The sequence below is a fragment of the Emys orbicularis genome, chromosome 4 (genome assembly GCF_028017835.1).
Source record: "Emys orbicularis isolate rEmyOrb1 chromosome 4, rEmyOrb1.hap1, whole genome shotgun sequence".
Classification (NCBI taxonomy): domain Eukaryota; kingdom Metazoa; phylum Chordata; order Testudines; family Emydidae; genus Emys; species Emys orbicularis.
The window spans coordinates 134,870,750-134,894,031 of NC_088686.1; the positions used below are offsets into that span (position 1 = coordinate 134,870,750).

Genomic DNA, 23,282 nt, shown 5'->3' on the forward strand with positions numbered 1-23,282 from the left:
GGCTGCTAGTCAATGGGTTCAGGAGACAGATGTTACCCAAATGGGTGTCAGTGAGGCCATCCGGCAGTTAGTGGGACCTGCTTGTCATGGCTCTGTATACCTAGGTGGAGTAAAGAGTACCTGCCTAACAGATACTGGGTCTCAAGTTACTTGCATATGTGAAACTTTCCGTAATGAGCATTTATCTTATCGAAAGTTACAGGCAATTGGCAGTATAGTTCAGATAGAAGGGGCAGGAGGGCAAATGGTTCCATATCTGGGATACATAACCTTGAAGATATGATTCCCAAAGTTCGTCTGTGGGACTAACAAACATGTGCTGGTGCGTAAGAAGACCGGAGCCCTTGGGATGGTGGTGGATTATAGAAAACTGAACAGCATTACCAGAAAGGATGCCTATCCATTACCCAGGATAGAAGAAACCACAAAGGGATTAAGGTACCTAACTGCAAAAGTAGATCCCCCAAGCCCCCTGATCAGCTGCCCCCTCACCCTGTAGATGCCTGCGTGTGTGGGCACGTGCCCAGGCACCCGAGTCCTGACCTCAGAGCCTGCGGCCTGACAGATCCCCAAACTGGGCCTCAGCTGCTTGGCCTTTGCAGACAATTGGGTCCCCCCAAAACACAGCCAAGGTGGGGTGCTGCCTCCCCCCTTGCACTCACTAGCCCAGTGGTTGGAGCAGTCACCTCCATGTGGGGTGCCTGGGGTCAAGCCACTGCTCCAAATGAGGCCACAAGGTGACGTCCAATCTCCCACCTCCCTGCTGTGTGCCCGGAGCCCTGGGCCAGCGTCTCCTCCACATTTGTTGGGAGAAATCAGGGGATGACATAGCTCAGTCTCCTCACTCCCAGAGCAGGTTCACAGCTGGGCCTCCCAACTGGAGCTAGATAAGGGCAGAGCTCCTTGGGCAGGCCGGGCTTAGTGCATGCCCTCCCCATGGCATTTCCAAGGGGTCGCTCAACAGGCTGGCCTCCAGGGAGCTGGGTGGCAGCAGGAGGGCACCTACACTTAGGCCCAGGGAGGGGGAGATCCACAAAGGGGGCTCAGGTGTTGTCAGGCTGCACTTAAGTGCCCATCGGTGCACTGGGGGGCAGGGGGAGGGTATGTAACCCACACACCTTCTGGGTGTGGAGTTCTGGCCCAGCTAGTGGCACTGAGCCCACTTAGAAGGTGGGGGGGGGGGGGGCGGAAATGAGTCTGCTCTACAGCCTTAGCTAAGAGCCAGTTGGCTTTTAGCTCATACACTAAGCTCCCAAGGTCCTAGGTTCCATCCCGGACAAGCCCCCACGTGTAATGGTGACAGACCCCGGTCGTCAGCAGGCGGGATCGAACCTGGGACCTGTGGAGCTTAGTGTATGGCTCTTAACTAAGGCTGTAGCGCAGACTTACTTTACCTCTCTGTCTCTAAGTGGTCTCAGTGTCACTAGAGCGGACAGAACACCACACCCAGAAGGTGTGGGGGTTACAGGTAAATACAGGCAGGGACGAGGTGCTCAGATACTGCAGGGATGGGGGAGTCCTAGAAATAGTGAGTGAATGGGGTTTGTTGTGACTTCTTGACTGTGCCTGGAGGGCCCCCCTCAGCTGTGGAGGGGACATTTAACGAGGGTTGCTGATTGTTCCCACTAGTCTGCTGCCTCCCGCCATCCCAGCCTGCTGCCTCCTTGTCGCGGGCTGAGAGATACAGTACTGGCCTGGTCTGCCGGGGCTCTCCTGAGCGCCTTGGCTCTGACCTCTGCTTCCTTCCTTTCAGTCGTAGTCCTCAAAGGCTTGCAGCAGGACAGCAAGTCCTAGGTCCGCTGCCTGGCTTCTCAGACCATCCTGATCCTAGATGCCTTCAGGGACCAACCCCCCTCCGGCTGCAACCTACAGACCTTCGCCCGCAGGATCAGAAGGATGTGTGCTAGGTAGAGCCCAGTCACTGGAGCTGCCGGCTGCCCCCGCTCCGCTAAAAGCCAGCCTCCCTCCTTTGGGGCTTCGTGAGCCTGCCTGAGCAGGGCTCTTCCCACCACTCTGGCTTCTTCCCCATCGGCCGCCTGCCCCGCTGTGTGCAATCCCTCCTCGTACAGAGCAGCCCCAATCCTCAATTTCATTTTGATGCATTTATTTTATGAAGATAGCGCAAGGAACAGACACATCCATTGGAAAAAAACATGTACAGCATGAGGCTTAAATAACCCCATTTACAGCAATACAGCGAGGTATAAAATCTATACACACCTTGTCCTATACACAGACCGTGCCGCTGGGTCCCACAACCCAGACAGAGAGAAAAGCCTCAGCAAGCATTGACATCTCTAAAACCATCTCAGGGCAAGAAAAGGCACCTGCTGTTTGCAACACTTGTACAGTATAGACACAGGGTGAGCGTGAGACTCAGTGACCAGTGTTAGGTCTGCTCCATCTCTACTGTCTGAGGTTCCATACACAGCTGTTCACCCTCAAAATGCAGGGTGGGGGTAAGGTTGCTATCCCATCACCAAAAGAAAGAACCTCAATGTAAAGCAGTGCTCCTTTCTGTGCTTGGGGTGGGGGAGAAATCACGCAGATGACTACACCAAAGGCCAGGCATCATCCCAGGGTAAAGCAGGGCTGTAGTGGAAGGTGGAGGAGCCCCTGGACGAACAGGGTGAGGCCTGGGACAATGCAGCTAAGAGTTGCAGGGCTGGGCACCAGAAGAATCTCCTGGTGGAACTTTGGGGCATGGCAGGGAGGGGTGGAAGGATCCCTGCTCTGGGTCAGTCCCAGTGCCAATGGCCCACTGCCTTTGCAGAGGCACGAGGCCACCGATGAAGGCCGTTTGTCCTACTCCCCTGGGTCTCGCAACCCAGCTCCCCCAGGAGAGAAGCTTTGCCCAGGAATGTTAAAGGAAGCAACTTTGTTGTTAAGGGTGAGAAGGGAAGGGGAGACACTGACCATGTGATGGCACCAGTCAGCTCAGAGAGAAACCTGACCCTTGTGCTCTTTGGGGGAATCGTACCTGAAACGGGGGTCAGCGGGCGGCATGATGGGAATGCGGTCGGCAGTGCGAGGGGGTGGAAGGGCTGATTGTAAAGGACCAGGAAGGAAGCAGGGTCCTGGGAGAGGGTCAGTGCCAGGCCATCCCGTTGCTCATGAGACTCCACCTTCCAAATAGTATGGCCCCAGGTCTGTAACCCTTTCGCTGGGGAGCACTGACAAGTGAAGGCCCCTGCCCCAGGCACCCGTCCCTGCCCAACATAAGGGCTGCAGAATGGAGCCCCCAGCAGGGGGGTTACTACTGTGTCCTGAGGAGCATGAGGGATGGGACCTGTCGGAACCACAGGTTCCCCCCAGGCTTTGGGGGCTAAAGGAGTCGGCTTCTGAACTGGACACTGTGCCCTGTCACCAGTGATTAGTGGGAACGGGGCTAGCACTCTGGCTCTACGGTGCTAACAGCTAATTGGGGGCCTGAAAGGGGTGAGCCGTGGGGTGCTAGACCTTAGTCAGCCCTGCCCCTGCAGCGCACATGGTAGCAGATGGGACAGAGTGAGTCCCAGCTCCAGGAGGGTACCGCAGCCAGCGCTGTGAACGGAGCTGCATGGCCCGTACGGCTGGGAGAGGACAAGGGTGGAGCATTTTGGGGGGGGGGGGGGAGGTGGGGAGAGTCTGGCAGGAGTCTAGAGAGAAAGCAGAGGAAATAACTCGCGGTTGCTGCACTCAATTGTCTCCACTGTCAGTTAGGGCCTGGGCCTGGCCCCCCTGGAGAGCTCTGCATGAGCAGGGGCTGCACCGACAGCAAGTAAGGGAACAGGGCCCCTGGGTGCCACGCTAGGGGTACATGCAGTGCCCTGCAGTGTAAACAAAAAGGAAAGTCATTCCAGGCAGCTCAGACTTTAACTTGCATCATCTCCCCACTGGTCAATTTCACCAGCCGTCTGCAGGAGGCGCCATTGCTGCAGTGGCCTTGAGGGCTACCTGCGCTGACCTGTCCCTCCCATTGAAGGCCAGTGGAGCCACTCCCTGAATTCAAACCCCCTTCACGTGCAGTGCATAGGGGAAGGCAGCCAATGGCCTGTCAAGTCTTGGATGGTTTCAGGGCCAGACAGGGGGATGGAGAGAGAGGAGGTGGGAGCAGGGTGGGGAGAGGTTGGTGGTCAGATGCAGATGCCATTTGTAAGGGTGTAGGTTACGCATCCATAAATGAGTGTGTGTCTATGGGCCTGACTCTCGCGGCCCCACAGACACTGCAGTGACAGGTCAGGATCAGAATCAGGCATCCACGTTGGGCTCCTTTCAGCCTCTGAGTTACTGGGCTACAGCCCCCCTCCCTCCCCACCCCCGGGTGCTGGTGCCAACACCAAGGAGACTCGTGGGGGTGAATTTATCTCCTGAGCCCTGGCTGTCCTGCCCTGTTATCTGCTTCCCAGAATAGACACATCCAATTAAACTCTCCCAGCTCACACACGGTCACCGTTACTGTCACCCACTGCCCCTGCATGGAGGCATTTGTTCCCCATCTCCCCACCTTACATGGTAACATCAGGATGACTGTACCCAAAGGGACCTCTTGATTTGTACTGTCTTTTGCCTGTGCTGCTGCCTGAAAGCACAATCACGAGCAGGCAGATTTTGAAGACAAGGAACAAAATATGACTCTTTAGTTCTTCCAAGAGGCTAACACGCCCAGCTACCAAGGACAGCAGGGGTACATCAGGGGGTGTGCTTTGAGTTACTGGCCCCCAGAAGGGGTGCAGCATATATAGTTTAGGGGAATGTGCTTCCTCTTTGATTGTACATTACAAAGCTGCCCCTTATTCCCATGATTAAGTGGCATTGTGCTTTCAGCTGGGGCTGTTCCAGGATTTGCTCCCTGGTTAAGAGGAAGGATAGTTTTGTGGCTAAAAATCCAGGGAGCAGATCCTCAGCTGGTGTAAACCATCCTCGCTCCATCCATGAAGCTGTGACCATTTTCACCAGCTGAGAATCTGACCCGAGGGCCTTTGGATTCAGAAAGAAATGGACATTAATCCGGCGGCTGGGAAAGAGTCCCTGTTAGGGGCCATTTCAGCCAAACACAAGCTGTATACAACATGAGCTTAGGGGAAACGCCATACCCCTGCTCTCACATGGGTCCTGAATATGATGCCACAGGAGGCTCTTGTTAAATTAGGGTTAAGTGCAGCCAGATCATGGTAAAATCGGTCACTGCATGGTTCCAGACAAGGAGCCATTCCCAGGTGGCCACAGCCAGCGTCAGGACCAGGAGGGTCATGGGGGCGCATATCGATTTCACTTTAAATCTCAGAGGGCCCCACTTCCCAGGTCCTCAGCTTCAGCCGAATCAGCGTCAGGCTACGTCAGTGCTTTCAAGAACAGGCAGCCGGGGGGTTGGCCCGGGCCCTTCTGGGCTCGCGGCAGGGTTATTGTGGGTTCGAGAGGCATTCCGATGTCCGCCCAGCCCACGCTGGCTCAGGGTGGCATTCAGACTCCTCTTGACAACCTGCAGACAGGGTCCCCATGTAAGAGTCAGGGTCATGATTTTCAAGAGTGGCTAGTTGTTTCAGGGGCCCAGCCCATGACCCCTTAAAGAGAAAGCCCTGAGCACCCCCTGGCTGGAGGTCAGGCCCCTGTCAAGTGTCAAGTTGGGCCCTCCAACAATCAGAGGCCCTTTTTCAAAGGCTAAGGGGGGCATTTTTCAAGCAGAGCAAGGTGCGGTATGTCACACTGCAATGCTAAGGCAGGACAAGCCCCCAGGGCCCGAGCGGCTCAGCAACGCAGGTGTCAGCAGACTGTGCGTTTCCAGGACAAATTCAAGTTTCAAAATCATTAAAAAAAAAAAAAAAAAAGGCTCAGACCGTGAGGTAGCTTAACCAAAAGAACCCCCCATATGACACCCCCTCCAATGAAAAAAGACCGCACGTGCACACACAACTACAGTACAACACGGCCCCCGCCTGCTCTCCCTGCCACACAGGGAGAGGAGCCGGCAGGGGCACCTCAGGGGAAGGGCTTTGCCCAGCACATGGGAGCTGACAGTGGACACACGCCAGGTGCTCTGAACTGGATCATCTGATGCCGGCTGGCTGGGCGCCAGCCATGGCCTCGGGACAACTTAGGAGGAAATTTCCATCTTTCAACCTGCTTGTTCCTATTGACCTCCTGTAGGGTTTCGCTGGCCGGGAACGCCACGAGATGCAATCGCTTGGTGCGAGACAGAGGCCCAGCCCCCATGAGCGCTCGGTCTTGCGATGTGCTGCGGGTCACTGGAGTGGCGTTGCCTGGGATTAGCCCCGAGGGAAAGAACCGGGGAATCCCAAGAGGTGGCCACTGGGCTACATGCAGGTGAAATCTTCCCTTCTCATGCAGCGACCCCCACTGAGCGCGTGATCCAAACTCCATGGAGGTCAATGGAAGACTTTCGGCTGGCTTCGGATCAGGCTCTTAAAGAGCAGATGAAGCCCCATTAAAGCAGAGACACCCCTGCCCTGGCTGCCTCCTGCCCCCAGAGCCAGTCACACCTGCCAGGGCAGAGCGGATGTCAAGTGTTACCCCATGAGAGCAGTTGCATTCAACAGCCGCTGTGCCAAGCAGAGACTCAGACATCCTCCTCCAGGGTACAGGCCACCCACCCACACCCCAGTGATATGAGTGGCAACTCAGAGCCCCTAGCTCCCATCCTCTTCATTTCAGACAATTCACGTTTGCTTGTCCCTCTTGTTGCCAAATGGGGAAAAAGTCCATCTTTTCTCTCCCAGCCAGTTTAATCCTGTTCCATGGGCTGGGATCTTGGATATAACCCACTCTCTCGGTAGCTGGAACGCATCACTTTAACCTGCATTCCCCTCCCCCATGGCATCGGCAGAGCCTGGGGACGCTTCTCCTTTCGTTGGGGGCAGGAGTGGGAGAATGACGGGTGGTTGTCATGCGTAGCTGAGCAAACCAAGTCACTGTGTTTGGATCCCCCAGAGCCAGCACCCTGGCAGGACTTCCAAGCTCCCCATACTGGTCAGTAGCCCGATGCTCAGAGGCATGATGCAAATGAACACATTTTCCCACCTCAGAAACACTGCTTTGTTTCCACAGAGCAGCAGCGATTGGAGGCAATTTTTACTTTGTCCAGCAGGGGGCGATCAATCACAGTTTTTGTAGGGTTTGCTACTGCAAGACAGGGCAGCTGGATTATCAAAAGGCAAAACAAATAAATAAAGAGGCTGCTGATGTTTAGAAAGTGGAAACATTTCCCATTCCGTTTATAAGTTTGAAAGGAGGTCAAATCTGGGGTAAGAACCCCTTGGTGTTGTCCTTCGAGCTGCCGTGTAGAAGGACACCAGGGAAAATCACCTGTTAACCAAGGATACTGACGCTCTTGGATCCCAGAGAACACACAATCCACTGCTGATGGGGTTAGCTGAAAAGCCAACACTTCACCGCCCCCAGCACATCAACGGGAATCAATCCGTATAACCAGACTCCAACCGCCGCTTCCTACATGACGTGCAGAGCGACACAAGAAACGCACCCGGGGAAAACGGCCAGGCTGCTGCGGTTCCCTCAGGTCCGATTCGCGGCAAGTTCTGCACCCCCAGGGCGTTAAGCAGCAGCGAGAAGCTGGCTGACGAAGGGTGCGACTGCACTGGGCGTTGGCTGCGTGGGACTGGGACACCTTAGCCAGTCCTTAGGGGAGGGAGTGAAGGTAGCGAAAGACCCCAGTGAAAGTGAGTCCATGTGCTCTGGGGAATGCAGCGCTGTGGGGTGCCCACGTGGCTCTGGCAGCTGCAGGCACTTGGCTGCGGATGCCCCGGAGGAAGGGGGGCACCCAAGCATGGCAGGAGATGGTGGCGAGAGACCTTACGGAATTTTGACCTTTATAAAACCCAAATCTGGGGTGACCTTGGTGATTTAGTGTCTCGTGCCAGACTGGCAGTGCAGGTGGGTGGCAAGCAGAGCATGGGCAGGCCATGGGCAACCCCTCATTGCCCCCCCCAGCTCTGCTAATGCACCTCAAGTCTCATGTGGGCCCCTCCCGCTACCCCCGTCCTCCCCTTCATCCAGCTCCATTCTAGCCCTGCCCCGCTCCCTGCTGCAGATCCCATCCAGAGCGCCCCATGCCCTCTGCCTTTGCCAACGCACCTCTCTCCTGCCCATATAACCACCCCCTGCCCGCCCTTCCACTACTCTAATCCCAGACCTCTCCCGAGCCAGGCCCCACAGGCCGGCAGGCAGGGAACTGCCCCAAGCAAACCTAAACCCCTCCTGTGAGATGGTGTGGAGAGCTTAGCCCTTTTCCCAGAATTAAAGCCTTTCCCGGCTATTAAAAATCCCCAGGTCCCAATCCGTTCTCAAGGGTGCTTAAAACATTCTTTAAAACCCCACTATAAAAGCTTCGATCCCTTCCCGCAGCAGCTGGGAATGAGCTAGTCCCACGCACAGCAGAGATGGCACCAAGCCGGGTGTCCAAATGGGCAGTGAGGGGACCACAGGGAACAGCGAACAGACCAGTGCGGAATTAAGGCTCAGTCAGGTCAAGGGGTACCCAGAGTGAACAGATCCAGAAATTCCGCTTTTCCTTGGAGACACCCACAGGGATTATCCCCATGTGCCAGCTTCCTTCTCTCCACCCCCGGGGCAGAAGGGGGGGCATCCTGGCTCAGAACGAGGTGGGTCAGATGCAGAGGTCGACAATTGCCAGGCAGCATGGGGATTTGGTCAGGAGACCCAGCAATGGAGCTGCTGCCGGAGCCCCTTGCAAGGAGCCCCAGTGCAGTGCCGGGACTCGGAAGCCGTCTTTGGGAGCGGGTCATTCCCCAGCGGTGCTCCATGCACCCTGCTGGTGCTAGGCTGGGGTCGGCAGCACACAAGCCCTCTCCGTATTTCGGTACCGGCCGGCAGATCCCAGCTCTGCTGAACGACGAAGTGTGGAGAGGGGCCTGCAGCCGCTTGCAGAAGGAATGAGACCACAGGCACCCAGGAGGTGCAGAGGCCAGCAGCAGGATGCAGGTGGCAGGATCCCTCTCGCACATCCAGGCTCTGGGGCTGCTGAACGGGCTGCGGGACAGACTGGAATGATCCCGTTGAGTCTCTCAGCTTGGGGTCCTCCCTGTGTCTGGCAAGGCCATGTCCCAAAGCACTGCCCTGGTCAGCAGAAAGCCCTATGCATCATGGAAACCCAGCGTGGGGCTGGATGGGAACGACGCCCCCTAGCCGTGGGAGCTGGCAGTTCACAAAGCCCCAGCTGAGACACCGTCACCCCAGAGTCCTGGAAACTGGAGCACACACAGGCCAGGCCGCTCCCAGCTCTTCACAGCCAGGGAGAGGGGCTGGGGCCTGGGCCCGCCAGGGAGCCTGACAGTCGCCCTGGCTCCGGCCTTTCCAGTGCCTAGGTTGGGCCGTTCAGCAATCTTCTCCTGCTCCAGAGCTTCACTGTCAGGTCGCTGGGGAAGGAAGAGAGAGAGGAAGTGAGGCCGGGGGCTGCCCCCGCCCCAGCTGGGAGAGGCAGCACAGCGAGTACAATCAGCTACGGGCCACGCCCTGCCCCCAACTCCCCCACCCCCAAATGCATCACGCTGCAGCCCAGGAGAGCAAGGCCGCTGTGCCCCAGGCGGGCGGGCACCGGCGCAAGGAGGGAGCAGATGCGCCCAGCTGCCCGCCAGCGGGATAATCCCCCAGAGCGCCAGTAACGGGGCACTCTGCCAGAGCGCAGGCTCAGCCAGTGGCACCTCACTGGCAGTGGCCAGTGACGCAGTGGGGGGTGGGGATGGGGCAGGGATCCCCCCAGCAGTGGCCCAGGAGGAGCAGTAGTCAGATGGGCAAACCCCATGCAGCACCGAGCTGGCCGCTGGATCCAATCACCTGGGGGGGGGGGGGGGCAAGAGGCAGTCTCCTCTTGCAAAGAGCTCTACATGGGGGGAAAATCCAAAAGAATCTCATACCGTTAAGAAGCAGCTGAGACCAGAGCGGAGAGAGAAGAGACAGAGAGAGAAAAAAGGAGAGAGAGCCAGAGAGGGGGTGAGAGCCAGAGAGAGCAGGAGGAGGGTCAAGGCAGGCTAGTGGCACGCCCCTTTATGGCAAGGACGCGGCGAGGAAGGCAGGGGGTGAGCCCAGGCACGTAAGTCCATAGCTTTACCCGGCAGTCACTGCGGCACAGAGAGAAACAGAGGGGGGAAGAGAGGAAGAGAAAGGAAAGGAGAAAAGGGACATGGTCGGAAAAGAGGAGATCAGAGACCGTGCCAGAGACATTGTGAGCCCGGGGACCCTCTCTGGGGGCCAGGGCTGTGCACAGGAGCCGGGGAGCGGAAGGAGGGGGCGGTGGTGCTCTCATTGGAGATGCACAAGGTGCCCTCGAGGAGGAGCTGGTGCCCGGCTGGCAGGAAGCCCGTTCTCTGCACTGAGGGTGGCAGGGCCAGCAGCACCATGTCTGGCTAGTCCCGGCACATCGAAGGAGCTGGCAAGAGCATCCCAAAAGCATGGCGGGGCAGGACCAGCGCTTGGCATAACTGGATGGGGCAGAAGAGCCTCACTGTGGGGCGACCTAACAACGGCTGAGAGATGGAGGAGACGAGAGGCTAGATGGGGAGGGGTTGGGGGCCCTGCAGCCGACTGCTGCCCCACACCAAACCGCCTGCAGCCCGGCTCCGGCGCTGTTCCCATCCATCGCTCCCAGTGCCATTCCAGGCCCTGCCACATGGGGGGAGCAACAGTGGATTTGGAGAGCTCCTGAGGCTCTGCTGCACCGGGGTGAGTTGGGGGTCAGACCTCCCTGCCCCCCGCCGCAGGGGCCTAGCCCTGCCCACCGCCCTCACCTGGAAGCAGTGAATATGTGCTTGGAATTGGTGCAGATGGCATTGATGGGGCTGTCGTGGCCCTTGATCTCCCCAACAGGTGTGAAGTTCTCCACGTTCCAGACCTTCACCACGCCCCCGCGGCAGGCGCTCAGCAGCATGGGGCGGCCGGGGACGAAGGCCAGGGCGCAGACCCAGTCCTTGTGCGCGTTGGGGATTTGCTGGCAGGCACAGAGACGGGGCAGAGCCAGTGAGGGCCCTGGGGCCAACAGAACACGATCCACACTGCCAGCCGGGGCCATCAAGACTCAAACCGCCCCCTGAGCTCCAGGGCAGGGTCAGGCCAGCAGCCAGAGCCAGATGCTGGGTTTGCAGCTGGCTGCTGGCTCTGTAATGGGCTGATGCAAACCCCCCACATCTGTACCGTGGCTGAGAGCTGGAATTTTTAAGCTCCGCTCGATTTCTCATCAAGCAGCAGCCGAGGATTTGAATTCAAGACAACCGGACTCTGGTGAGCTACAGAAGCAGCTCAGCAGGAGAGAAGAGGGCTCCGCCCCAGGACATAAGAACATAAGAAAGGCCGTCCTGGGTCAGACCAAAGGTCCATCTAGCCCAGTATCTGTCTACCGACAGTGGCCAATGCCAGGTGCCCCAGAGGGAGTGAACCTAACAGGCAATGATCAAGTGATCTCTCTTCTGCCATCCATCTCCATCCTCTGACGAACAGAGGCTAGGGACACCATTCTTACCCATCCTGGCTAATAGCCATTTATGGACTTAGCCACCATGAATTTATCCAGTCCCCTTTTAAACATTGTTATAGTCCTAGCCTTCACAACCTCCTCAGGTAAGGAGTTCCACAAGTTGTCTGTGCGCTGCGTGAAGAAGAACTTCCTTTTATTTGTTTTAAACCTGCTGCCTATTAATTTCATTTGGTGACCCCTAGTTCTTGTATTATGGGAATAAGTAAATAACTTTTCCTTATCCACTTTCTCAACATCACTCATGATTTTATATACCTCTATCATGTCCCCCCTTAGTCTTCTCTTTTCCAAACTGAAAAGTCCTAGCCTCTTTAATCTTTCCTCATATGGGACCCTCTCTAAACCCTTAATCATTTTAGTTGCTCTTTTCTGAACCTTTTCTAGTGCTAGAATATCTTTTTTGAGGTGAGGAGACCACATCTGTACACAGTATTCGAGATGTGGGCGTACCATGGATTTATATAAGGGCAATAATATATTCTCAGTCTTATTCTCTATCCCCTTTTTAATGATTCCTAACATCCTGTTTGCTTTTTTGACCGCCTCTGCACACTGCGTGGACATCTTTAGAGAACTATCCACGATGACGCCAAGATCTTTTTCCTGACTCGTTGTAGCTAAATTAGCCCCCATCATGTTGTATGTATAGTTGGGGTTATTTTTTCCAATGTGCATTACTTTACATTTATCCACATTAAATTTCATTTGCCATTTTGCTGCCCAATCACTTAGTTTTGTGAGATCTTTTTGAAGTTCTTCACAATCTGCTTTGGTCTTAACTATCTTGAGTAGTTTAGTATCATCTGCAAACTTTGCCACCTCACTGTTTACCCCTTTCTCCAGATCATTTATGAATAAATTGAATAGGATTGGTCCTAGGACTGACCCTTGGGGAACACCACTAGTTACCCCTCTCCATTCTGAGAATTTACCATTAATTCCTACCCTTTGTTCCCTGTCCTTTAACCAGTTCTCAATCCATGAAAGGACCTTCCCTTTTATCCCATGACAGCTTAATTTACGTAAGAGCCTTTGGTGAGGGACCTTGTCAAAGGCTTTCTGGAAATCTAAGTACACTATGTCCACCGGATCCCCCTTGTCCACATGTTTGTTGACCCCTTCAAAGAACTCTAATAGATTAGTAAGACACGATTTCCTTTTACAGAAACCATGTTGACTATTGCTCAAGAGTTTATGTTTTTCTATGTGTCTGACAATTTTGTTCTTTACTATTGTTTCAACTAATTTGCCCGGTACCGACGTTAGACTTACCGGTCTGTAATTGCCGGGATCACCCCTAGAGCCCTTTTTAAATATTGGCGTTACATTAGCTAACTTCCAGTCATTGGGTACCGAAGCCGATTTAAAGGACAGGTTACAAACCTTAGTTAATAGTTCCGCAACTTCACATTTGAGTTCTTTCAGAACTCTTGGGTGAATGCCATCTGGTCCCGGTGACTTGTTAATGTTGAGTTTATCAATTCATTCCAAAACCTCCTCTAGTGATACTTCAATCTGTGACAGTTCCTCAGATTTGTCACCTACAAAAGCCAGCTCAGGTTTGGGAATCTCCCTAACATCCTCAGCCGTGAAGACTGAAGCAAAGAATCCATTTAGTTTCTCCGCAATGACTTTATCATCTTTAAGCGCTCCTTTTGTATTTTCATCGTCAAGGGGCCCCACTGGTTGTTTAGCAGGCTTCCTGCTTCTGATGTACTTAAAAAACATTTTGTTATTACCTTTGGAGTTTTTGGCTAGCCGTTCTTCAAACTCCTCTTTGGCTTTTCTTATTACACTCTTGCACTTAAGTTGGCAGTGTTTGTGCTCCTTTCTATTTGCCTCACTAGGATTTGACTTCCACTTTTTAAAGGAAGTCTTTTTATCTCTCACTGCTTCTTTTATGAGACAATGGCTCATTGGGATTGGCCAGGGGATCTCCAAGCTCCGATCAATCCAAGCTGTGCTGGCAACCCGGATACGAGACACACAAGATGGGGGAGAGAATCTCTTTGATTGGACCAATTTCTGTGTGTGTGTGTGGGGGGGGGAGGGACAAGTCTGCAAACTCAGCTCTTCTTCCAGGGTGGGGCTTGAAAGCTTGTCCCTTCCACGCACAGGAGCTGGTCCAATAAAAGAGATTCCCCCCCACCCCCATCTCTCTAATTATTTGTCTGCCATCAATCCTCAGCGCTCCAGTGGGAAGAAAAATGAGCATTAGCCTCATTTCATAGGGGAGAGACTGTGGGGGAGGGTCACACAGCCACAAATGGTGACTAGCTCTGGGCAGCTCCATTTTGGGGGACACCCCGACCACCCCATTTTCAGAGGGGTGGAGCCCCCACTGCTCCCCTCGACTCCCACAGTGCCCAGCTCCTCTGAACAACCCGGCCCTGGGCGGGCACACAGTAGGTTCTCCAAAACAGAGCCTCCCCGCCCCCCCACCAAAAAATAAAAATAAAAAAAAATCAATGGAGGTCTCTGAAATGTTAGCCAAGTCTCATGGCAGAGCCAGACCTCCTGCCTCCCAGCACCGGCCTGCACGCCCCCTTCAGCTGCTGCTCTATCCCAGACCCACCGGAGGCCGTCCCCGCACTGCTGCGCGCCACCACTGACCTGGAGAGCCAGGCACTGCGGCCTATGGGGCCCGGAGACCAGACAGCCACACTCACCGGGGTCAGAAATAGGGACAACGCCGAGCGCTATCTACCCCCAGACCAACCTGTCCCCCTTCCCCATAGGCCACTGAGCCCTTTAACCGCAGCAGGTGGGGCCCAGCCCTATAGAACTGGCTACCGTGCATTGCCCACGGCTGTAAACTGCCTTCGGGACCCACCCTGCCAGCCACTGTCGTTTGCAACCCCCGGGGCTCTTCCATTGCCTGGAGGCCCCATGTGCAACGTAGGGATGGGGTCCCTGTGTCTGCCCTCTGATCCTCTGCCCCCAGGACGGCGGGAGCACGCTCCAGACTGGACAGTGACTCTCCAGCAGGTTCTAAGTCCTCGCTCCAGACCCTGGCACTGGCCCTTGAAACGGCACGCTGCGGGTCTAGCCCATCTCTCTGCCCCCCGCCCAGCAGCAGGGCCTTCCTGCTCGTCCCCCTCCGTACCTGGAGGAGCTCCTGCTGCTCCAGGTCCCACTTCTTGATCCCGTTGTCCCTGGAGCCGCTGAAGAGCACGTCGCCCTGGATGGCCAGACACTCGATGCCATCGTAGTGTGGGGGCTCGAAGTTATGGGTGGGGCCGACGTTCCCCACCACGCTGTCCGCAATCTCAAACATCTGCAAGGCAACAGCCCGGAGGGCAGCTGCTGTGAACCCCGGTGGCAAAGGAGACCAGTCGCTCTCAGGTCATTAGGCCAGCAACAGCCCTTTCAGCAAGGCGGGGATGGCGAGAGCGTCCGACCACACAGCTACCACTGGGATGCTGAGCCACGGCCCAGTGAAATGAGACAGGGATGGATTGGCAGCGGCAGGGTTCTGCCTGCTTACGCCACGCTGGGATCCTTGGGCAGAGGCCATGTGGGGACACAATGGCTCAGCACTAGGGCTGAGATACAGGTCGCGGGTTCGAACCTCGCCCGGCTCAGCTGGGACTGGAAATCTCCGCCTCCTCCAATGGTTTGGTGGCCAACGTGCGGGCACAGCTCAGCGTCCGGCTGGCAGGGGGCCACGTTGCAAAGACAAAATAGCCTCCTTGGCAGCAGGTTCAGCAGAGGCCACGGAGGGCAGGAGGAGGTGGGTTCCACCTTCCACGCAGGAGGCGTCAGGAGGAAGCAGGGGGTGCGGAGGGGAGGCCTGGGCCGGGCACCTGGAATTCTGGTCTCCACGGCTGCCGAGCTGCCCAGCACTTTGAGACATGGCAGCTCCTCCATCATTTCCCGGATCTGGGTTCCAGGACGCTCTTAGGGGCAGTGCACAGACCCTGCTCCCCGTGACCCACAGACACACCTGGCAGGTGTGGGGACAGGAACGCTGGCCAGCTGCAAAGCCACCAGGTCCTTCAGGCCACGAGCGCTGGGGGGCTCATGGCATTTCTCAGACCCTGGTGGCATTTGCAAATGTGCTCAGTACTGGCCTCCCTCTGCGCCCGCTGCGATCAACAGAACGGCTCCTTCCCGCCCCCCATGGGAGCAGAGTTAGGCCGACGCTGGGCGCTCTGGACAACCCCACCCAGCGCGTCCCCTCCTCGCCAGGCCTTTGGTGGACAGCGAGCCCCTGTAGCTGGCACCTACAGGAGAGCGGCTATGCATGGGGGTGGGGAGGGCTGGCACAAGCAGCAGTTCCTGGGCTCAAAGGCCCCTTGTGCTGCCTGTGAGCGGGAGGGAGGGAGGGAGGGTCCCAGGGTACCTTGACGTAGTGATCCTTGGAGCCGGTGACGACCAGGTCAGGGTTGCTCACGGTCTGGTTCACAGTGAGACACATCACAGGCCCGATGTGGCCGGTCAGCTTCCCGATAGGCTGCAACCTACAAGCAGGAGCCCGGGGCCTCAGGGTGTGGGGTGCGCTCAGCAGGAGGCGCTCTTCGCTGGCCCAGTCTCCAAGGCTCCCAGCAGGGACCCTCCCAGCCCCAGGCCCCTCTCCACCATCCCAAGCAGAAGCGGGGACCTCGGGCTCCGGGGCGCAGAGCACGGAGCAATCTCGGGGATACCACATCCCTCAGCACCATGGGCCGTGATTGTGGCCTTGGGCTAGGGGCAGGGAGCTGGGCTCAGATGCGGTGTCAGGGGGTGACCGTCTTGTCCACCGATCTCCTAAGGCAGGGGCGGGGAAAGCTACGGCCCGCAGGCTGGATCCAGCCCGTTGGTTAATTTCATCTGACCCGTGGCGCCCTCTCCCACCACCCGCTGCAGGGGAAGCCCCAAGCCTCCGCGCCCCCCTGGCAGGCAAGTGGCCCGTGATTGATTTTTTCTGTGGGTCAATGGCCAGTGACAGAGAAAAGGTTCCCCACCCCTGCCCTAAGGGCTGCAGCTGGGAGAGGAGCACTGGGTCCTGCTTTCAGCCACCCTTGGGCGTGATCAGCAGCTGCTGGGGCTGATGTAGTGCAAAGCCCAGGAGCAAACAGGCTAAGCTGCTCCACGCTGGGGTTTGTGCCAGTGCAGCTTCCCCCGGTGCCAGTCCAAATCCGCCCCTGCCTCAATAACACAGCTTCCAGCCGGGAGGGAGCGGGCCCCCGCCCAGCCCAGAACGACTGCTCCCTCTGCCTACGCAGCACCCGTCTGCCTCCCCACAAGAGCTGCCCTTGCCTGGGGGCCCAAGTTAGCCCCGCCCGGACCTGTTGAGCTCCCAGATGCGGACAGAGTTCCCGGCGGCAGCGTAGAGCATGGTGCCGGCGGGGTTGAGTGCGATCTGGTTGATCTGGTGCTCGCCCTGCACGCTAGCGATGGTGCGGGTGGTGGTCCCGGCACAGGCGTCCCCAGAGATCACCTGACCTGAAGAGCTAAGCCAAAGAGACAGAAACAGGTGAGCCTCAAGGCAGAGACCCTCGCGGGAGGGAGGGGGCAATTTACACAGTGTGGAATGGAAGATCTAGCCTGTTGTGGACTGATTAGAAGGCTGGAGAGCGTCTGTCCCCAGCCATCTATAGGGTGAAGCAACGCCACTTCCTGGCCACATGCAGTGCCAGTGGTGCCAGGATGAGACCCCCCCGCTCAGCCCCACGTCCCCTCAAGCCAGGAGCAATGGCACAGCAAGGGTGACCCAGGCAGCAGCTTTCGGCACCCAAGGGAGGTGCCTTGCCGCGCAGCCAGCCAGACCCGTACCAGCAGGCGTGCCAGCTCCACGCCCAGGGCGGAGCGACACAAACCCCACCCCTGGCCTGGAGTTGATGTTGACAGGCAGCCCAGGCATATTCCCGCCCAGGGCCGGCGCTTCCTTTTAGGCGACCTAGGCGGTCGCCTAGGGCACCAGGATTTTGGGGGGGGGGGGCGGCAATTCGGCGGCGGGGGGTCCTTCCGCGCTCCGGGTGTTCAGCGGCAATTCTGCAGCGGGTCCTTCACTTGCTCCAGGACCCGCCGCCGAAGTGCCCCGAAGACCGGGAGCATGGAAGGACCCCCCCGCCGCTGAATTGCCGACGACGACCGGGAGCACGGAAGGACCCCCGCCTAGGGCGCCAAAAACCCTGGCGCCGCTCCTGTTCCCGCCAGTCAGATTGGGGAGGCCTAGAAGAGAAGTCTCAGTCTGTGGCTGGGCACCAGAGAGAGGGGCTGATACGCTGGGGTCTGGAAACGGTGCTGGCAGCTGCAGATGGGTCATTACCCATCCCTGATCAAAGCAACTGTAGGGTGCACGGTGCCCCCCGAAACAGACGAGAGGAGCAACTGCCCTGAGAGCAGAGCACCAAGCCACGGAGCCTCCACGAGCCAGGCCAGGCTAGAGCGACCAGCATTGCAGCATTCCTAGACTCAGCCCTGCAGACCAGCCCGGCTGCCTGGCCTTTGCAATGCTGCCCTGGGTGCAGAACGCTGGCAGGGTAGCGCGTCGAGCTTGGCCAGGCCCACAGGGCAGCCTCGGTGCGTCAGGTACTTACGTGAGGGTGCGGACGCACTTGGCCGAGTCCCGGATATCCCACACCTTGATGTAGGAGGTGGAGACAGTGAAGACCAACCCTGAGTGGCTGCAGTACTTGATGGACACCACATTATTGGGGTGGCCCTTTAGCGAGGCGATTTCCTGGCCCGTCACCAGGTTCCACATTTTGCAGCTCCGGTCTGCGGGAGGCGGCAGGAGCACATGACATTGCGGGACCCTTCCTGTCCTCAGCAAAGGATCCCCATGGCTTCCTCCCTCCCTCCCCCCCGGCCACCCCCTGCTCCCACGAGTGCCCCAGGGGAGCTCAGTCCCTGTGGCCCATCCAGCCCCTGGCACCTCCGCCAGACCTGCCAACGGGGGGAGGGTCTATTAGTGCCAGGTGCGAGGTGAACATCCAGCCACTAGGAACCGTGTAGAGGCCCCAACAACTCGCTTCAGGGATGTCACCACACAGCTGTTCAGCCTAAGGACTCGTGCAGCATTGCTGCCCTCTGCTGGGGGGACCCAGAACTGCACCGGCCCGTTGTGGCTTTCAGGCAGGCCGGTGCCATCCGAGCAAGAGGCTCCTGTCCTGCCCCCGCACTTTGGGGTGGCTCAGCCCCTCCCCTGGGTAACAGGCTCACTCCCCAGTGATCACACCCAGAGCTCAGCAGCCGGCCCACCCCCGAGGCGCGCACCTTTGGATCCGGAAAAGAGCAGCTCGTCGGTGGCGTCCACACAGAGAACGGGCTTGGAGTGTCCTTCCGCCACGGAGATGCACTGCAGCGGGGCCGTCCGGGTGCTCCTGGCACCGCCCACGGGGTTAATGAGGCCCCTTCCGTGGGAGAGAGAGAGAGCAAGGGCGTCAGCAGGGGGGCGCTGGCTGGGTGACCCAGGACGAAGCCAGATCCCGCCCCACGAGGCTGCCAGGGCCTGCTAGTGGGGCTCCGGAGCAAAGCAAACCACAGACAGAAGCTGCTGGGCAGCCTGCTCCCCAGACAGGCCCCCCGGGGGCAGGTCACACCCCGTTGGTGCTAAGGGCTCAGGGACTCGTGCAGACCCTGCCTTGGCTTGGGGCAGGGGCTTGGAAAGGAAACGGGCTTCACCCCCTGGCCATCTCACTGCTGGCACAGATGAGCTACCCCCTCCCCCCGTGAGAGCTGTGGGTGGCCCCTGTGCCCCATCCAGGCAAGATCCCAAAGCCAACAGAGTCCAGGCTGCTGCATGGCACACGCTGCCCCATCCCCTGTGGAGTCAGAGACTAGCAGGGACAGGCTGGCTCCGGACCCAACCCCCAGAACCTCTGGGCTTGAACAAACTGGGGCCCTGCTCCAGCCGTGCTATGTGGGGCATAAGGGCACCACCCCGTGGCCAGCGGGGGGGGGGGGGGGGGGAAGCGCCCTCTCTTCATCTGACCCACTCCGGTTTTGCAATGAGCTTCACCCTGCTTTGGCAGATGGGGAAGGGATTTTTAACAGGTCACGTGGCGGATCAATGGCAGAGCTGGGAACGGAGCCCAGGAGTTCTCAATCCCCCGAGAACAGGGAGAGAACCCAGGAATCCTGGCTCCCTGGCCAGGAGACAATCCTGTCTCAAACCAGTTCTAGGCTTTGCCCCAGCAACAGCCAATGGGGCTGTGAGCAGAGTTCAGAGGGAGGTTCTAGAGCGCTGAGCACATGAGAATCGACACCCCTGAGGAAAGAGCCCAGGGGGAAGAACCCATCATGGAGAGGGTTGATAGCCCCAAAGCAGCATCCCAGCCAGGATCTCTAAGCACCTCCCCTCCTCCCAGCAGGGTTGGATTACAGGTGGGGACACTGAGGCAACGGGAGGGGAAAGGGCTAGCCCAGGGTCACACGGCACATTTGTGGCATGGTTGGAATGGATTTTTTGAGGGGCGCTGAGCACCCACTACTCCAGCTGATGGTGCTCAGGGTGTCAGAGTCAGGCCCACGGTGTCTCAAATAGGCACCCAAAGGCCAGTGGGGAGATGCTCCTCTGCCAGCCTGGCCCTTTTGATGTGCAGGGAATGGGGGAAGGAGAGTTGTCCTGGCACAGACACTGCCTTGGGCTAGCGTAATTGGTTCTATGTGGCTTGTGTTGCAAACCCAGGCATGCTGGGGGCAGAGCCAGGGCCTTAGCACACCCCATTAGGGGAACTCTGGGTTGTGGCATAGCTGGCAAGCAGCCCTTTGGGAGGTTGCAGTGAGTTAGAGCAACCCCAAGGCTGCTCTAATATATCTGGGAGGCTGCACAGGCCTCAGCAGCAGCCACAGGATCCTCGGTGCCAAGAGGCTGCACCCCAGGTGTTTACTCTTTGCAGATGGGGAAACCAAGACACAAGACAGGGATAACAATCCTGACCAGCCTCGCCATGGGTGCTGGGAGGCTGAAGCCACATTTGTCAAGTGCATTGAGATGTCTGAACTGAAGGTGCGAGAGAAGACAAAAAAAAAAAAAAAAAGCATCATAGCCTGGACCCTCCAAGCATCCACCGGCTCCAACAGCTGGCCTGCCCTGCCTCTTGCAGCTAGGCCAGACACAGCGCAAGATATCATCACTACCCGCCCTGCCCTCGAGGCAGAATAGAGCATGCAGCTGCCCCCATTCAGTGAAAGCACCGTACGCTATCCGCTTAAACACCCAGCACTGCATTTCAAGACGATGGCTCAGACCTTAAGGCACTGGAGACCAGAGGCAGAAAGGGACTTCCACAGCCGGATACGGCATGCCAGGGCCATGCGGGGAAGCAGAGAGAAGGAAAGAGGGACACACAGCGAGCAAGAGCAGCACCAGGACAGAGTCCCAATAGATTTAGCAAAGAAGCAAGGCCCAGAGTTTGGCCAGCACGGATTCAGCATGCAGGGCAGGGGGAGGGAAATGCGAGAAGCAGGAGAGTTCTAATCAATAGAAAGTTGTATGTACCTCAGCACCTCCGAGACAGAGGAATCGCTGTCATCAGACCTAGGGACAGAAAATTAGCAGGATTACGGGAGAAAAAATCCCGGATGAGAGAGGCAGCAGCGGAGTCAGAGAGTGGAGTGTTGTTATTGCATCCAAGCTAGCGGGGTAGAGAGGGAGGAGCGGACACAGAAAACCAGAGAGGAAAGGGGCAGAGGAGCAGGAAGGGACATGTGGCTCGGACACAAGATCTTTCAGGCTGGACTGGAGTCATTCAGCCAGAAGGGACTGTTACAATCACCCAGTCTGACCAGTACAGTGCAGGCCTGAGGCCTCGCCCGGGGATTCCTGCATCCAGTCTTCATTTAATCTTCCCATGGTCCCCCCGTCTCATCACTGCCACCAGCCATCCAACCTAGCCCCTCAGGTTCCGCACTCCTGGTTTTGGGGTACGGCTGGGGCGTTCTGACACGGTCCGGCTCTGCGCTATCGTGCGGTCTGCTAGCAGGTGGGATGGGGACCAGGGGCTGTTCCCGAGTTGCAGGCAGCGCCATGGGCTCCCGCCGGTTAGAACATCGCTGCCAAACTGGGATTCTGCAGGGAGGCAGATGGGAGGTGGTTGCTACCAGCTCCCATAGGGCCAGGTCCTCAGGGGCTGTAATTCAAAGCCGCTCTGCTGCCCCCATGGCAGCTAGGCCAATTTGCACCCGTGCAGGGGCTGGCCCGTGACGGTCAAAGGCAGTCCTAAGGTGGGCTCGTTCCTCCGTAGAAACCACAGGCTGCCACTGGAGAGCACCCCCACCCCACCTCCGAAGGGTCACAGCCCCTGGCACCAGGAGCAATCGGAGCACCTACGGGCCCCTGGCGGAAAGCTCGCCCCACCCAGAGCAGCCATGTCACCTCCTGAGGGGGACCGGGACCTGTGAGCAGCCGGCATCTCCCCACAGAGCACAGCGGGAGAGGGAGCAGGGCCCAGAAGGGGCAGGTGCAATGGCACAGCCAGTGCCCCACAGAACCGGGGTAGGGCCGACTGGGAAATGGCTTCCCCACCGCCTGGGGACCCCTGCCAAGCCCAGCGCCGATGAGCCCCACGCTTCGCTGGGGACGGGATGGTGGCTTAGTGTCCTCAGCTAGCAGCCCCCTGGACCCACCTCACCCGCTTTATAACTGCAGCCAAACCCACCCAGCAGCGTCCCTGCGGGTGAAATTCTCCTCTGCTGGCAGCCAGTGTGACAGCTGCCATCTTGGCCAACACACTGGGGCCTGAACCAGGGCCCTCCAGAGCTACCAGCAGGAGCTAAAGAGCCCAGGGCCGCTAGTGGGGCCTGTGACAGCCCCAGCCCCCCAGGGGATCCCCACGGGCCCAGCGGGGGACCAGGCACTGCCACGTGTATGCACACAACGCTAAAGGCCAGAGCACCGCTTCGGGCCTGTTCTGAGGGCTCTAGCAGTGCAATGTAACGACGAGCCTCCAGCTGGATCATCTACAGGGAGGGCATCTGCCACCCCAGGCTCTCAACAGCAGCTGCTTCTGCCTGAGCTAAAGGCCCAGGCTTGGCAGCTCAGGGGCAGCCCCGAGACAAGGTCTAGCCAGTAGAGGGGGGCCAAAGACCCCCCCCCCCCTATCAATGGGGTTATAGACAGGTCTGGCATAGGGCCCCTGCCCAGGGAGATGCTGCCCCATGTGAAGTTCTACTGCACCGGTATTGCAGCTCTCTGCCTTCGCCCTGGTCGCTTCACGAGCCCGGCAGGAGCCTGGGGCTGACTCCAGCTGGGACTGCCAGGCCCGAGGCAGAGCGGGGACGGTACCTGGGGACAGCCATGGGAGTCACCGTCTGCCATTCACTGCTCTTGGGGCTGGGCTCCCTGGAGCTTCACCCCCCTACCCGCTCCTTGCCCCGCGAGGCTCTTACTTGTCCAGCGCGGAGCCCTGGCTCTGGTTGCTGGTGAGGCGGGAGAAGACGTTGCGGTCATTGCGTGGCCTGGTGGGAGGGGATGAGGGAGGCGTGAAGCCAACGTCCGAAGTCCTGAGCCGGGGTGTTCAGAAAGAGACCCATGATCACAAGCCTGGTTCGGGGATCTACCCCCTGCCCCGCACCTCCACTCAGCACAGGGAGGCCTGCAGTGCCAGCCCATGGTGAAGTGATTATTCCCCTCTATTCGGCACTGGTGAAGTCACACCTGGAGTATTGCATCCAGTTTTGGGCCCCCCGCTACAGAAAGAATGTGGACATATTGGAGAGAGTCCAGCGGAGGGAAACAAAAATGATTAGGGAGCTGGGGTACATGACTTATGAGGAGAGGCTGAGGGAACTGGGCTTGTTTAGTCTGCAGAAGAGAAGAGTGAGGGGGGATTTGATAGCAGCCTTCAAC

At 58.0% G+C, this 23,282-nt stretch overlaps 1 protein-coding gene across 1 annotated transcript in view; it reads right to left on the reverse strand.

The window, feature by feature from the left end:
- Window positions 1-9,337: 9,337 nt before the first annotated feature.
- Window positions 9,338-23,282, reverse strand: part of LOC135877875 (kinesin-like protein KIF21B) — a 41,705-nt gene continuing 27,760 nt past the window's right edge. The window contains exons 27-35 of the mRNA XM_065403402.1: window positions 22,823-22,936; window positions 20,934-20,972; window positions 18,707-18,843; window positions 18,028-18,208; window positions 16,774-16,938; window positions 15,849-15,966; window positions 14,610-14,780; window positions 10,761-10,960; window positions 9,338-9,392 (exon numbers count right to left, since the gene is read on the reverse strand). Of these exons, the coding sequence (XP_065259474.1) occupies window positions 9,338-9,392; window positions 10,761-10,960; window positions 14,610-14,780; window positions 15,849-15,966; window positions 16,774-16,938; window positions 18,028-18,208; window positions 18,707-18,843; window positions 20,934-20,972; window positions 22,823-22,936 (1,180 nt within the window). The remainder of the gene's footprint in view (window positions 9,393-10,760; window positions 10,961-14,609; window positions 14,781-15,848; window positions 15,967-16,773; window positions 16,939-18,027; window positions 18,209-18,706; window positions 18,844-20,933; window positions 20,973-22,822; window positions 22,937-23,282) is intronic.